General features: G+C 40.4%; 1 protein-coding gene across 1 annotated transcript in view; it reads left to right on the forward strand.

Annotated features, from left to right (window-relative positions):
• Positions 1-10,787: 10,787 nt before the first annotated feature.
• LOC115812516 (zinc finger protein 385C-like) overlaps positions 10,788-14,991 on the forward strand; it is a 39,035-nt gene continuing 34,831 nt past the window's right edge. Inside the window, exon 1 of the mRNA XM_030774994.1 lies at positions 10,788-10,803. Coding sequence (XP_030630854.1) covers positions 10,788-10,803 — 16 coding nt within the window. The remainder of the gene's footprint in view (positions 10,804-14,991) is intronic.

Genomic DNA, 14,991 nt, shown 5'->3' on the forward strand with positions numbered 1-14,991 from the left:
GAAATCTAATATTTATTGACTCATTGGATTATAGTATCGCCTTAATTCTGTTTTGATCCATTAGGTCATGTGTTCCTGACATGAGACTGCCAGCCAGTTCTAATATATGTGGCTGTGATGGTAACTGATTTAAATGGACTGGTTGGCCGATTCAGTACAGTTTCTGCTGGTGGTTGTCCTGGATGACAGTAGGCCTGAGGGTAAGGCAGGGCGAACGGGCAACACGTCCAACACATCAGGACGCCAGCTCTGGCAGAACAGTTGGTTAGACAGTGTTTGACTCGCCCTCAGGAAAGATGTCCTGCTCAACATCTGGACAGGAGGAACACTTGCCTTATGGAGCATTGCACACGCTGGTCTTGTGGTAACAACAAATGTTTTGAAGCGCACAAGCTTCCTAATTGCCCTCAGCGACTATGAACAACGCATCGGTTAACAGCTAACGTCGCTGTATTTTGGCCGCATAGTATTTACTGAGTTATGGCGAGCAAAAAAAGTAAAAAAAAAAAAACCAACAACATAGAGAGAGGAGTTCAGTTACTCTGATTCACTGTGATTTTATCTGAAAATATATCCTGACAACGTCAGATCTCTCCATGGAGACAGCTTAGCGTTCGTTCCTTAGGGGACTCTACGCAAATCCCCCCCCCCCCCCCCCCCCACCCCCCCCCCCCCCCCCCCCCCCCCCCCCCCCCCCCCCCCCCCCCTTTGGCAACAGTGAGTCAACCACTGTTTACTGAGGGTGGAGGTATGGATCTGAATGCTGCACTGTTAGTGAGACGAGAATGCACTTGTCTATGGAGGATGGTTGGATGTAGAGGAAGTTTGCTCACAGAAGAACCTCTGTTTCTTGTGACGGAAGAGAGAGAGTTACTGAGTGAAATTTTATGACCAACCATCTACCTGTTTGGTCTCATGCTCTTTTAAAATGCTGGTACCGTGCGTGTAATTCCCATCTGAGAAACAGAACTTGAAGAATGCTCTGTGTGCTGAGCAAGTTTTTTTTCCTTTTTTTTTTCCCATATTCAGTTTGTTCTGAAGGAACAGTGTCAGGTTTGATTATCATCTAGTGGCAATTCCACCCTGAATCATAGTACAAACCTCTTTTGATATGCATAATTAATATTTGTTCAAACAGCCCTGATCCTATCTGACCGTGTTGCAGGCAGACTTGCGCTTATTTGACTGAATCCATTTATAAAAGATCACGCTGTCGTGATGCAATAACTGAATCAGTTTCGCATAAGCAAAAACATGTCAGAATTGTTGAAGTGTGTGATTTATGTATTGTCTTTGTCCAAACTTTCCTATAGAGTAACTGCCATAACAGACTGTTAGGCTGAAGAGGAGTAACTGTCCTGTAATCATTAGTTAAGGTGAATACGGATGCAGAGGAGTAACTGTCCTGTAACCATTAGTTAAGGTGAATACGGATGCAGAGGAGTAACTGTCCTGTAATCATTAGTTAAGGTGAATACGGATGCAGAGGAGTAACTGTCCTGTAATCATTAGTTAAGGTGAATACGGATGCAGAGGAGTAACTGTCCTGTAATCATTAGTTAAGGTGAATACGGATGCAGAGGAGTAACTGTACTGTAATCTTTAGTTAAGGTTAATACGGATGCAGAGGAGTAACTGTCCTGTAATCATTAGTTAAGGTGAATACGGATGCAGAGGAGTAACTGTCCTGTAATCATTAGTTAAGGTGAATATGGATGCTTGGTCATTTCACAGGGGTCTACACCCTCTACTTTAAAAGAAAGATGACAGACATTTTTGGGCCTAGCCAATATTTCATCACCATTTGGCATGGATTTAAGATCTTATTGGAACTCGACTCTCTTTAACTGAATCTCTTTCTCTCTCTCTCTCTCTCTCTCTCTCTCTCTCTCTATCTATCTGTGTGTGTGTGTGTGTGTGTGTGTGTCTGGACCTTGGGGAAGACTGGAAGGCAGGACTGTCCCGTGGTGCAGTTTGATGAATAAGTGCAGCTGAGGCCTGTAAAGCCTCAGGCCTTAAATGTTCACTCAGCACCGCAGAGAGCGGACACATGCACACACACGCACACACACAATCTCTCATGACTGTCATTTTGGAGATTTAACTTTACAGGGGTGTGTGTTGTCCTGTTTTACATCTGTGAACCCCCCTTTATATAAGTTTATAGCGGTGAAACTTTAAACACTCATACACGTGAAAAATACCTCAGATGACACTGCATCTTAGTGAACATCACAAAATGCTACATTTTCTATGACAAATTCTTACAAAGGTTTGATGTAACGATTTGTGACTTGTAGCCAACTGACCTCCCATCCTAAAGAACAGCAGAGCTAATCAACGAACCTCAGTCAAGTTTGAGTTTTGTCTGCTAAGAAATTATTATTATAGAGCTTAGTTGTAGTGTACGTTTTTGGAATAAGGCAAAACATGAAATTCTCTTTGAAAGCTCCCTAACCTAGTTACTCGACATCCAAAAGCTTCTCTTCCCTCACTTCTTTCATTTCTGTTTCCTGAGATCTGCTCAGTTGTCCGTGGGTCTGAAGCTTCACTTTGCTAGTGCTTCTGTCGCCCTATTCACTTTGGTCTCCTCCTGCTTCCTGCCATTAAATGGCTAAATTTAGTCAGTGTATGGGCTTGTGCTGCGTTTGCTTTGCATGTGTGAGAGTGAAAGGAAAGGAAATGGATTGGTAGCACAGGAGGGTTAATTGATGAGGGAGGGAAAGAAAGAGTGGTGAAGGTGTGGGGAATGGAGGATAATTAGCTTGGGGACTCCTGACAGAAGAAGTACTTTTCCTCTTCTCAAGAGACGTGAAACAGTTTGGCACGTCTATAAAAGTGTAACAGGTACCTAGAGACTGACGTACATGGCTATTATCACTTCAAACAGGTTGTGCCAAAGTAACTCTACACAGAGACAGGATCTGCTTTCAGCTGAGCAAAGATATATTATTTCAGGTAAATTCAAAACAGGTGTTGCCATATCCTGAAACAATGTATGATGTCACTTTGATAAGTTAGAAGGAATATAAAAATGTTATAATCTTTTATAGTAATATTTGGTTTTAAAATGTTTATAGCTGTTTGATGCTGTAATGTATGTTTTAGTCACTACTTAGGAGATGTATCTGTTTTGAATGTTAACAAGTTCTCCACTAAGCAAAGATACATAAGCTAGCGGGGCAAGATGACATCGTTGTTTCCTAGCACAGATAGATGTGGTTGGCTCGTTGATTTTACAGTTGTATCAGCAAGAAAAAAATGTCTAAAATGGAAAATAAAGGTCTGCTACACAATGATAAAATTAGCTGGAGTGTGCCAGGTTTCTTTTGTTTTGCTGATATCTGAATGGGCACAGTCGATACCAGTTATCCAACATCTGGAGTATTTGATTGGTAAGGATTCATAAGCTACTCTTTAGGATGGTCTGAAATGACACTTATGTGCCAACCAGCCTGATGACATAGCAAGTGTCATCAAATCACAAATTTCCATAGGAAATGCAGCATTTTGTCGTGATTTAATTTCAGAAATTTTATTCTGTGATTTAATTCTGTCTGTTAGAAGTTGCTATTTCTGCTTTTCATTTTCATTTTCATCATGATCTCCGATAAACAAGGTCATACTAATCGTTAAGGTCAGGGGTTGGATTAAGTTTCAGGACAGTAACCTCTTAACTTTTCTCAGTAGCATTTTACTGAGATTATCATTTGACTATGAAATGACCACAGCATCACTTATACACTGAATATTCATGATTATTCACACACGTGCATACTGGATTCAAGGCTTCATTCTTAAGTAGGTTTTCTCATAGGTTAGTATTAATCACCTCAGACCTATGCCTCATGGTACCTCTGTGTGTCAGTATGGTCTGGAATGGATAAAATCTGGACCATTGGCTGTATCACTGTAGCCTCGGTTTTGATAGGTGCTAAATCGTATCTCCTCAGGCTATTTGTCGACCCATTCACAAATGAGACAAGTCAGAACATTGGCACCATTCAACATTACTGGAAATATGTGAGAGGCATGTGAAAATGAATTTTGCATGGTCCTCTCAGGAAATATTGAATTAATCTCACACTTAAGTATGTTTTCAATATTATCCTGGTTCCTCTGGTTTAAATGCCTATGTAATGTGAGAATATTTCTATTCAGGACCATGCACAGTTCTTTAGACAGGCAGGGTCTGTAGCGATGAAAAGCAGCACCCTAATTTATCCCACATCAACGTGCTGTTATTCATCATTTGTGGCTCGTCTTTCAGTTGACAAAATATACGTCTCCAAATCAGCATCAGTGTTTCCTTGGTTTTCATTCTGTCTGCTGCCACTAGCTGGTTTGACCCATGAATGAAGGGAGATGCCAATCTCGACTGCCTGCAGCGGTTCCCTCTCTTTCTTTCTTTTTTCTTTCCTTTCTAGGTATTACTCTTCACCCACAATTTATGCAAAGTTAGTGACTGATACGTGAATAAATAAGACCTAGTCCCCATAACAGATAAGGCTTTTGTCTGGGTCAAAACCAAAACAAAACAAAACAACACCATACTAATTATGCCATGGCCCTGGCCTTGAGGCAGTCAAAATCTAGCATTTAACATGTAATATCAATATCAGTCAAAATCTAGCATTTAACATGTAAGATCAATTCATGAGCAACCTGGTTATTTCATGCGATCTCTTTTTTTTTAATAAAGAAATTAAGACTACACACACACACACACACACACACACACAGTGTGCACCTGCCTGCTTCTACTCACATATGTTTCCAACCAGTTATTCTTTTATTTTTTGGGGTGCTTTGATTCAAGTCCATTTCTGGGGAAGCACTAATAAGTTCTGCCCGAGTATGATTCAGTTGTACCGTGAATAGCACTACCGATCACTGTAGATTGCATCAATCAGTTGGTCACAGCCCCTGAATTCTCTCACTAACACAACATAATTTTCCATTTTTGATCACTGACTACCTCCATATTAACTTTCTCTCCATCTTTCTAAATGTTTGTTAGTGTATGTACATACACAGTATCATTATTTTTGTCTTTCCTTCCACCCACATGAGTACACAAACATACTATTCTTCTGAAATAATCTTATGGCATGGAGAGGAGCCCCTGTGGTTGCATGCTAATGCCCCTTCACCTTCAAAGAGTCATTTAGTTCAGGCAGTTACACAGATGTCACACTTGGATTATGGGTAATTACATGTAAATCCACTTCCTGGAAATGTGAAAAATATGTGAGGAGGTGAGTCATAACTCATAGGATGATAGACAGAATGAAAGATGGAGGGGGGAGAAGGGTAGAGAGAGAGAGAGTGAGGGAGAGAGAGAGCAGACTATTCAAAGGATGAATGAGAGGAAAAGTAGGTGTGTGGGTATGTTTTCGTGTTGTGCGATTATTTTTTATCAAAGGTTGTGATCACCGGCTGTAGCCGTAGGTGCCTATGATAATTAGTTTATGGCTGTATTCATACTGAAGAAACACTGAATCATCTGGTTTACTCATCAGTTATTGCCAGTTTGATATATTCAACATGACAACATATTTTACAGAGTATGGATATACTATATATACTGTGTCCTAAGGTTATGATTTTTTTCTTTCTTTTTTTTTTTTTTTTGATCTTGGTCATCTTTCCTCTCTATAGAATTGACAGTAAATGGCTCTCTCTGCCTAAGCTGATGAAAGCTTTTCTGTGCAGTAGTAGCCTATGCTGAAAAAGCGAAAGGATGTGCAGACTAGATTAAAAAAAAACAAACAGAGTAGTTATTTACCAGTTTTTTAATTTATGATTCATAGCTCATGCTTGTACTAATGGAATTATCTGACAGTCTAGGAGGTAAAAAACCCGCCCATAACTTTTTTCTTGTATGTGTTTTTCCTTGATTAAACTCATGATTTAAAGTTTTTATCTCAAGTTTCCAATCACTCATTCAGTTCATCTGTGTATGTATGTGTATGTGTGTGCATGCATGCAGTTAGGCAGACAGGGGCTGAGTTGTCTGTGGAGCAGGTGTCTCTCTCCATCAGTAGGCATGTTAATCAGGCAGGATTAGGATTCAAGTGAGTACAAATGTGATGGAAAACACTTTAGATTACACACCAAAGCCCTTGTCTCAAATCTACACACTGCAAACTCAAATGTCACCTATAATGCAGCAAGTGGTCAACGCTAATTATGTGTGTGTGTGCGTGTGTGTGTGCGTGCCTGCCTGCATGCTGGCATGTGTGTGAATGCTTGTTAATGATGGGTTATACATCAAGAGATCAAAATTATTTCAAACAAAACGGAGGGGTGAAATTGCATAGCTTTTGGAGTGAGCTGGATGAACTGGAACGAACACTTGGTTGAGTTTGATGGAGAGAATGTGTAGGCGAAGCTGGGTAGAATGGTTCACATTGTGAATCATACTGAGGTTTTACATTACGTAAGCTCAGGACTTGCCTTCAGCTTTACAGCTGTTTGCCACACTGACAGGGAATGGAGTCCTAGGGGAGTGAGTTCTGAGTATAAGGGAAAGTAGAGGTGAAGAGAAATGTCAGGTGAAGAAGTGATGGAGGTAAAAGAGGTAAAAATAAAAAAAAAAGAAACAGTATTCAGAGATTCTAGGGTGTGCTGTGTTTACGTGGGTGTTTCTGATTGGCAGCTCATCAACAGTTGCCTGCGTGGAGCCACTTAATCAGAGTAGCTGAAGAGCAATTACTGCCAACACAGAGAGACAGGGGAGGTGGATGACAGAATAACGTACTACATGAGAGAGGCTCTCGCCGTCTCTCCCTCTGTATCTTTCTCTCTCTCTCTCTCTCTCTTTCTCTCTCTCTCTCTCTCTCTTTCCCTCTTCCATTTTACACTTGTCTGTATCACAAGCATTCATCGAGTGCTCAGTTGCATGGCAAATGTACTTGCGCTGGACTCCCATTCCTCCGTCTGTCTTCTGTCTCTCTAATCCCTACTTGTTTCGCTTCTTTGTTCTTTTTTTAGAGATCTGAAACAAGCTGGAAGATTAAATTGATTTTATTTTAGAATGGGTCCAAATGGCCGTTAGCATGCTAAGACTGACCATGTGACTTTCTCCTTAACTAGGTCTTTATTTTTGTAGTCTCCTCACTGCTTCGCCATGGGAGCTAGCACTAACCATTGCACCAGCTGTTATATTGAGACAGTATATGGGCTTTGAGAGACTGTGATGAGGATGGCTTGAGCCTAAAGCTCTCCAAATCCCTCTGTTTAATGGGGGTGAGACACGCAAGGCTGCTTTCTCAGAAAAACAACACAGTTAAATAAAGCCCCCCACCTCACCCACCCTGCCCCCCTCTCTTTCCCCCCCACCCTGCTGCCTTCTCACCATGATTTTGGTGCTTTGGTGCTTGACCCCTGTTAAACTTTTGAATTTTGTAATTGTTAAATATAAAAAGCTCTTCTCTTTATTAAAACGAATGGGAAATTTTTACAAAAAACAAAAAAGGAATGATAATCTCTCATTGGGGCTAAAAGTCACAAGAACGAATGAGTTGTAACAATAAAACGGAAAGTTAGACAGCTATGGATGAAATTATTAGCATTTTATCCAAAAGATTTGTAAGTAACTGGTCTTACGCTAATTTTTAGTTGTTGTTGTTGACTTTATACTACAGGACATTATTCAGTTGATCCTGGAATTGTTAATTGGATTTCAATTGGTTTGTTTCATGTTTTCACTCTCAGAAAAACTCTATGCTCTTTTGTCAGCTGAAGATTCAGTAATTGATGATTAAAATGGTGGGACATTGAACTTTATGAAGAATCAAGAGCATAAACTTGGCATTTGACTAAAAATGCCACCACGCTGTAGTCATAAATATATTCATCTCTGGCCTGTGAGAGGATGACTGCCCTTGAAGAGCACATATTTCCATCTCACTTCTCACAGACAGGATGTGAGGGCTGTTTAGAGCAATTAATTCAGCATGGGGCACAGAGCAATGCCACACCATGACCTCACTCATCTGCTGCCACCAGACTCTACTCTACTCTACTCTACTCTTCTCTACTCTACCCTACTCTACCCTTCTCTTCTCTTCTCTTCTCTTCTCTTCTCTTCTCTTCTCTTCTCTTCTCAGTCAATACTGGCAGATCATGGTACCAAGACCTCTTGAGAGGATACCCTACTCTCTCACTCAGTCAATCATCTTTCTCTCTATCAGCTAGGCAATCACATGGATAAGATTTTGGGCAGCATGGGACACATCCATTGTCATTAAATTATGGTCCATTAAATGATTTTTACTATGTACATTTATATGCTGGGTCAATTAAAAATGAAGTACCCCCCCCCCCCCATTTTTTTTCTAACTCAGCTAACACATGCTTGCATGTTATAGTTAGGTGTCAGCTAGCTATTGTTGTGGCTGAAAGACAAAATACAGTGGAATGTGCTCATTACATTTATGTCAAATGAGTCTTAATAAATGAGTGTACACAGAAAACTACTGTGTTAATAGACACTGAAACAGAGCTACTGGCTGTGAATTTTATTTATTTATTTATTTATTTTGCACAGAACATCAATATGTTGGATAGCTGAACAAAGTAAATATGAACAAAGTGCAGAAATATCAAAAGAAACTTCTCTTTTGAAAATACCTAATGTCATGAATGGAAAGTAGTTTGAGTGTGCTTGCTGCAGTAGGTCAGTTTCTCAAGTGAACCCCACACTTGTTCTCTCTCTCTCTCTCTCTCTCTCTCTCACTCACTCTCTGTGTGTATGTGTGTGTGATGATGAAAATGACTGAACGCATTCCTGGTATGTTGCCCGTGAAAGAACCGATTCCTCCATTCAGTGGTCAGCATTTTTTTTTTTTTTTTAATAACATTGATTAGGAACGCCAAGCGGTAGCTTACTTTTATAACTTCCTCATGCTCTGATGGTTTCATAGGGCTGATATACTGTGTCAGTATGATCCTGTCTTTCCCATGTCCTTGGATTCTACTGTGGATTTTATCCATGGCTCCCACTCTCTGACTCTGGACACTGACCAAGTGCTTTTAGATAATGAAGTGTCAGGTTTGCTGAATAAGCTCTGAGGGTGTTACTGTGCCCTGTCTTTTAAATACCAACACTCACTACCCTAGTCCTTGATTCTCCGCCCAGATTCATACTGTAATATCAAGTGCTCTTAATATCAAAGATTTTCTGTTTATGTAACATTGCATTATGTAATGTTAAGTTACTTTTGTCGTCATTTTTCTATGACATTACATTTCACTTCGTGACTTAACTCTTCTAGATTTTGCACGACACGCGATCACAGTCATCCATGCGTTAAGTGTCATTTTATGTGTTTGCTGACTATGAACAGCACTCTCATAGTTCAAAAGTCATACAAGGGTGGCAGCTGTCTCTTGGGGAGGGGGGGAGGGGGGCGTTGTTTAGTCAACAACTGTGGGGGGGGGGGGGAGCCTGATTATTGAAGTGATGGAGAACTGACAACTAGAAGGTTTTTAAGAGCAAGACATGTGTGTGTACACATTTGTGAGTATGAATGTTTGTATTTGTGAGAGGATCAGTCGCGCTTCATCGGTTACACGCTGGATCACGCGCCACATTAAGTAGAATTTGTGCGCACAGTTAAGGATTTTAACAAATCTGTCATTTGTTCATCAATTCATTCGAGTTGACTTTTACTTTATAAATGAGAGGACTGAGCTCTGGGCTGCTGATCTGCCAAGAGGCGATCAGTAGAGATGACATCAGTGAGTGAATGAGATTCCATGATGATTACAATCTAATCACAATGCTATTATGGCCATCTTGGTAATGATAATGATTTGGCCCTGCTTGAATCACATGGTTTAAACAGATGAAATGTATCTGCTCAACAGCAATCTACAGCATTTTACTGTGAAAATGTTATGATCTCGAGCGCAGAGCGAAATTCACTTTTCTTGACCTAGTAAGGGCATTGAGGTAAGACCAGACAGACTGTGTCATTTAAGAGGACGTGTGCTCTCTCTTCTGTCCGGCAATTAGCACATTCTGTTAGGCCCGAGCCTGATTGTGAGAGAAAGAGAGAGAGAGAGAGAGAGAGAGAGAGAGATTTGGCAGGCTGTTCTCTCACTCCCTATCTCCCCGGGCCAGCTTGTCGCAGTGATTGTGACGGACTCAGTGGATTGTGTTAGTGTGTGTGTTTGTGTGTATTTTTAAGTGTGTGTGGAGGCAGAACATAGAGGAACAAAGGAGACTGCATGTTTTATTGCTATTCTGCAGTGTGTGTGTGTGTGTGTGTGTGTGTGTGAGACAGTGTGGCATGCATTATCTTTGTGCTGGGAAGTTTTGTACTGACTCATGCACTGCTGTGGACATTTAACTGGATTTCAGCCAAACAGCCCAGCCAATACAATACAGTTATGTGTGGGTATAAATAACACACACACAAATACACTTACACACAAACAAACACATCATAATGAACATGCACTGTAGTGCATGCAATGAAAGCTTTCATGTACGTGTGTGTGTGTGTGTGTGTGTGTGTGTGTGTGTGAGAGAGAGAGAGTGTGTGTGCGTATATTCGACCTTGCTCTTGAAAGCAGGTGTTTTAACACTGTATTGAGTGGAGTGCTGAGCTGTATATAGCACCCTATAATGACTCATCATCTCTGTTAAGAGCAAACTGTCTTGTTAGTGTTGGTGTATGTTTGTGTGTGTGTGTGTGTGTGTGTGTGTGTATACAAGTATCCTGATTCATCCTTGTGAATTTCCACTTACACTAAATTGTGTCAGGGTTGAACAGATGCAAGTGTTTGAAGGTAAGTGTGTAAATACGTGAGTGTGTTTGCAGCCAGTGCTCTTGGTAATACATTGCACTTGTGTGAACTAAATTAAGATGCTATGACAGGGTCTTGATGTATTAATTATCATCTGATATGTTTGTCTATTTACAGATCTCCCACTCCCTCCCTCCTTCTCTCTCCTCTGTCTCCTATCTTACATCTTTCTATGTCCCCTGCTCTTCTTGTGTACAATGTATCCCGGTTACACCGAATCAGTGTTTCATCCTCTAATCACCTAAAATTAAACAGATAATCCCAGTTGTAAACTCTAGTGTCATTGTCTCCAGGTCAGTTATATATACACTGTGTGTGTGTGTGTGTGTGTGTGTGTGTGTGTGTGTGTGTGTGTGTGTGTGTAGATGTGTGTGTGTGTGTGTGTGTGTGTGTGCGTGTGTGCGCGTGCATGTGTGTGTGTGTGTGTGAGTGTGTATGTTTGCGTGTGTGCGCGCACGTGTGTGTGTGTGTGTGTGTATGTTTGCGTGTGTGTGCGCGCGCGCGCGCGTGTGTGTGTATTTGACAGAGAAGAGGAGAAGAGTCGAGATGCTTCTCTTGTCCAAAAGCAACACAAACTGATCCTGTTCCTGTTCTATTTGTCAGCACGTTTGTAGAAGACGTTCAGAATACTCTAAAGGTCATGACCTATGTTACTAAAGCCTTTATAAAGCTTTTATAAAACCATTATAAAGCCTGTATAAAGGTTGAGTGTGGTGTAGCAGTTTGATATTGATCAGAGTTTTAACTTACAACAGCCTTCAGAGATTGTGAATCGCTGGCATTACATTTCAAATGATGTGATTAACTTGACTTATTTTATGTCCCTGAATAAACAAAGTTCACTCTAAATTAGCCTGCTTTTCCATTTCATAACCATCCTCCAGCAATGTTCTAGCAATATCTTCTAACCTTTAATGTAAGGTCAAACATTTACAGTTGTGTCACTGTTTTGTTTGTAGCTATTTTACTCTAATTCAGTCACTTCATTTCCATTTCCATTTCCATCTCTAGTTCCACTTGCATTTCTCTCTCTCTTCCTCTCTCTCTCTCTCTCTCTCTCTCTCTCTGTGTGTGTGTGTGTGTGTGTTTGTGTCTGTGTGAGATGTGTTGGAATGTAACTGACAGGTGCTATGTTAGTGTATATAGTAGAGCAGCGGTGCTATGATGTTATCAAGGCTGAAGAGGAAAGTCTTCAGGGGGGGTAATGACAGGGAGGGGGGGTCAGCAGAAGGATTCTAGGAAGAGAGAGTTTTCCATTAAATGTTCAAATGGAAAGAGACACCTCACTCTCCCTCTCTCCTCTCTGACCTCCTGAATGAAGCTGAGGTTTTAAATAGATCCATACGAGCTCTAGAAGATTCTGTGAATTGTATTTTCAAGAGCTTGTGGGATTACTGTGTCACTGTGCAAGACAAAAGGAGCGATGCGCGTGCACACACACACACACACACACAAAGAGGGAGAGAGAGGGAGAGGGAGAGCATGAGAGAGATTATGTTTACACATACTTTTTGAAACAGTGGAGATCAAACTCATGTGTCCATACAGCAGATATTGTAAATGTGCTAATGTCCTGGTCTGTCTATAAGATTAGATGGACAGTGTTTGTGCTGCCCATCTTTATATTGGGTTTGGAAAAGACACACCATTCTCCTGTACTGCGTTTCACCCATGCCATGCATGCACTTTGGATTACCCGCTCAATTCTAATGGAAATACAGTACGCAGTTGAGTCCACCGCAAATATGCCTGAAATAGATGTGAAGTCTGAAGTCCGTTTGTGCAGTGATGTGTCTATCTGTGTTTGGTATTTATGGTATTTTGTCATTAATCATACAGCGGCTCTCTGTTTCTTGCTTTGCCATGACCTTGTGATGGAGTGGATTTTGGGCCGGGGTTGATTTCAGCGTTGTTCATGTCAGGCACGTCTCCTCTGTTTCCTAGAGCTGTGTTTCTCTGATTAGCATAGAGCACTAAATGAGATCATTAAACTCTGTCATTAGAAACAGATGGAGCTGCAGCGCCGTGGCAGGTGGAGCAGACAACTCAAAATAAAGACCCGACAAATATCACAAATGCAGTCGCTCAAATGGCTTTACAATCACCTAGGATTATACCGTAAACGCTCAACGAATTCAAGCGATTGACTCGTTCGCGGGAGACGTCTTCGCCAAACTGATGCTTATTTGGTGTGCTGTTATTCTGTGATGACACTTTGTGGAGATATTACAGCTGGTTCCTTTAATTTAAATGTGAATTAAGCAGATTGTGATGAATGATTACCTGTCACAACAACAGATGAGATTACCATGAGAGCATGGTTTTTGATACTGATTCCAAGGGATTTTTACTTGGTACCAGTGGTCTAATGGTGTCTAATGTCTCTGTATTTTCAACCTGGCTGGAGCTAGTGTGCCATGGAGCAGAGCACTTAACCCCAAGTTTCTCCAGGAGAGAAATATGTCACCTGTCATTATATATAAATCTGAAACATTAAATCGGTGGCTTAAAACAAAACAGTTAACCTTAAATCTAAATCTAAATCTAAATCTAAATCTAAATCAGACACTTACACTTCTCAATTTAATCCGCGTGTTTATTGCTATAGAGATTTCTTAAATTCTCCAAGGTGCTTTTCACTCACTTAAATATTTAAAGAAATATTTAGTATAGATTTAAGATTTAATTTAGATCTCTGATTTTCAGTTAAAAATTTATTGTGAAGGACAATATGTAAATTATCCATCTAATGTAGCCTGTATGTAATAATTACATTTAATTAGAACCACCAAATATTTATTTTACTGCTAGGTATTTAGATAAGACTTAAATGTTTAATATTTCACTATACGTTTATTTTGAAACACTTATATAAGACAATATTTATACACTAATATTTAAATATCTTTTCTCATTGCTTAGAATTGTAAGTTAAATGTACTTTTCAGAGGCTTTAGGAGAAAATTGATCATATCAGATAATGTAATGTGATAATGTAATGTTTAGTTTGAAACATGACAGAGTGCATCCTTAACATGACATTACATTGGACAGTACTACATCACTATGTCCTATTTTTATCATAGGAACACCAAGTTCAAGCAGTTTGCCAGTACAGTTTCATCTATCCCAAAATGTGGGTGTATTATCACGTATCATACAAGCTAAAGCTATCATGGTTGTGTCTCGCCGGTGATAGATGACGAATGATTATATATCTGTGAGCAGAAATGCTGTTGAACTTGCATATACGGGCACTGAGATGAAGCAATTATTGGTTGAAATAGAGTTGCTTTCCCCGGGGCCCTGCCTGAACAAGGTGGCAATGCATAAGCTGCTGGTCAGAGTTCTCCTCTAATCCTCAGTGTGGACACTGCCACTCTCGTAAAACAGAAATACAGCCGTGCCCATGCTGCGCAGGCCCCAGGTGCCAGCTAATCGGCCAGCAGAGTGCCCAAGCAATGCATTAGTTATGGCACAGACAGCTGCACATGGCAGTAAAGGGACAAATGCATTTTAATGGAGTCATCAAGATAAATGGAAACGAGTTAGAGAGAGAGAGAGAGATAGAGAGAAACTGAGACAGAGAGGGGGACTGTCTGTCTGTCTGTCCATCTGTCTGCATGTCTTTGTCTAGCTGTTATTGTTCGTGTTTGAAAGAGGAGGAGTACATGTTACTTTAAGAAATTCTGTAAATTTGAAAAAAAAAAAACATTTGTTGTTTTCTTGTGTTTTGACTTATTTTAACATATTATTGACTCTGTTTCATCATTTATTTAGTCACTGTCTTCAGTTCATCTCACTACAGCCTGTCTCAGAGTAGAGAGAGTGCTTTAGGACAAGGGCCTTCAAAATGGACGTCAGACACTGTCTCGTTTCTCTTGACTACAGTATTTTGATCTTGAACTCCAAAATGAAGGCTTCCATGCTTCAATACCTCTACATGTATCTTGACAACAGAAAGTTATAAAAAACATCTTACAGTTCCTGATGTTTTCTCCAGAATATGTACTCTTTACATAGCCTGTCACCTCTGACATATCTGTAATTAAATGACTGAAGTCACTAATTGAGCTAACTAACTTGTTTTTAGTGTATGTTTATCTTTGATATTCCTGTTGTGGACCACCCATGTGTGAGGGTAAAGGTGGCATTTATAGGGCCACGCTG

The sequence above is a fragment of the Chanos chanos genome, chromosome 5 (genome assembly GCF_902362185.1).
Source record: "Chanos chanos chromosome 5, fChaCha1.1, whole genome shotgun sequence".
Taxonomy (NCBI): domain Eukaryota; kingdom Metazoa; phylum Chordata; class Actinopteri; order Gonorynchiformes; family Chanidae; genus Chanos; species Chanos chanos.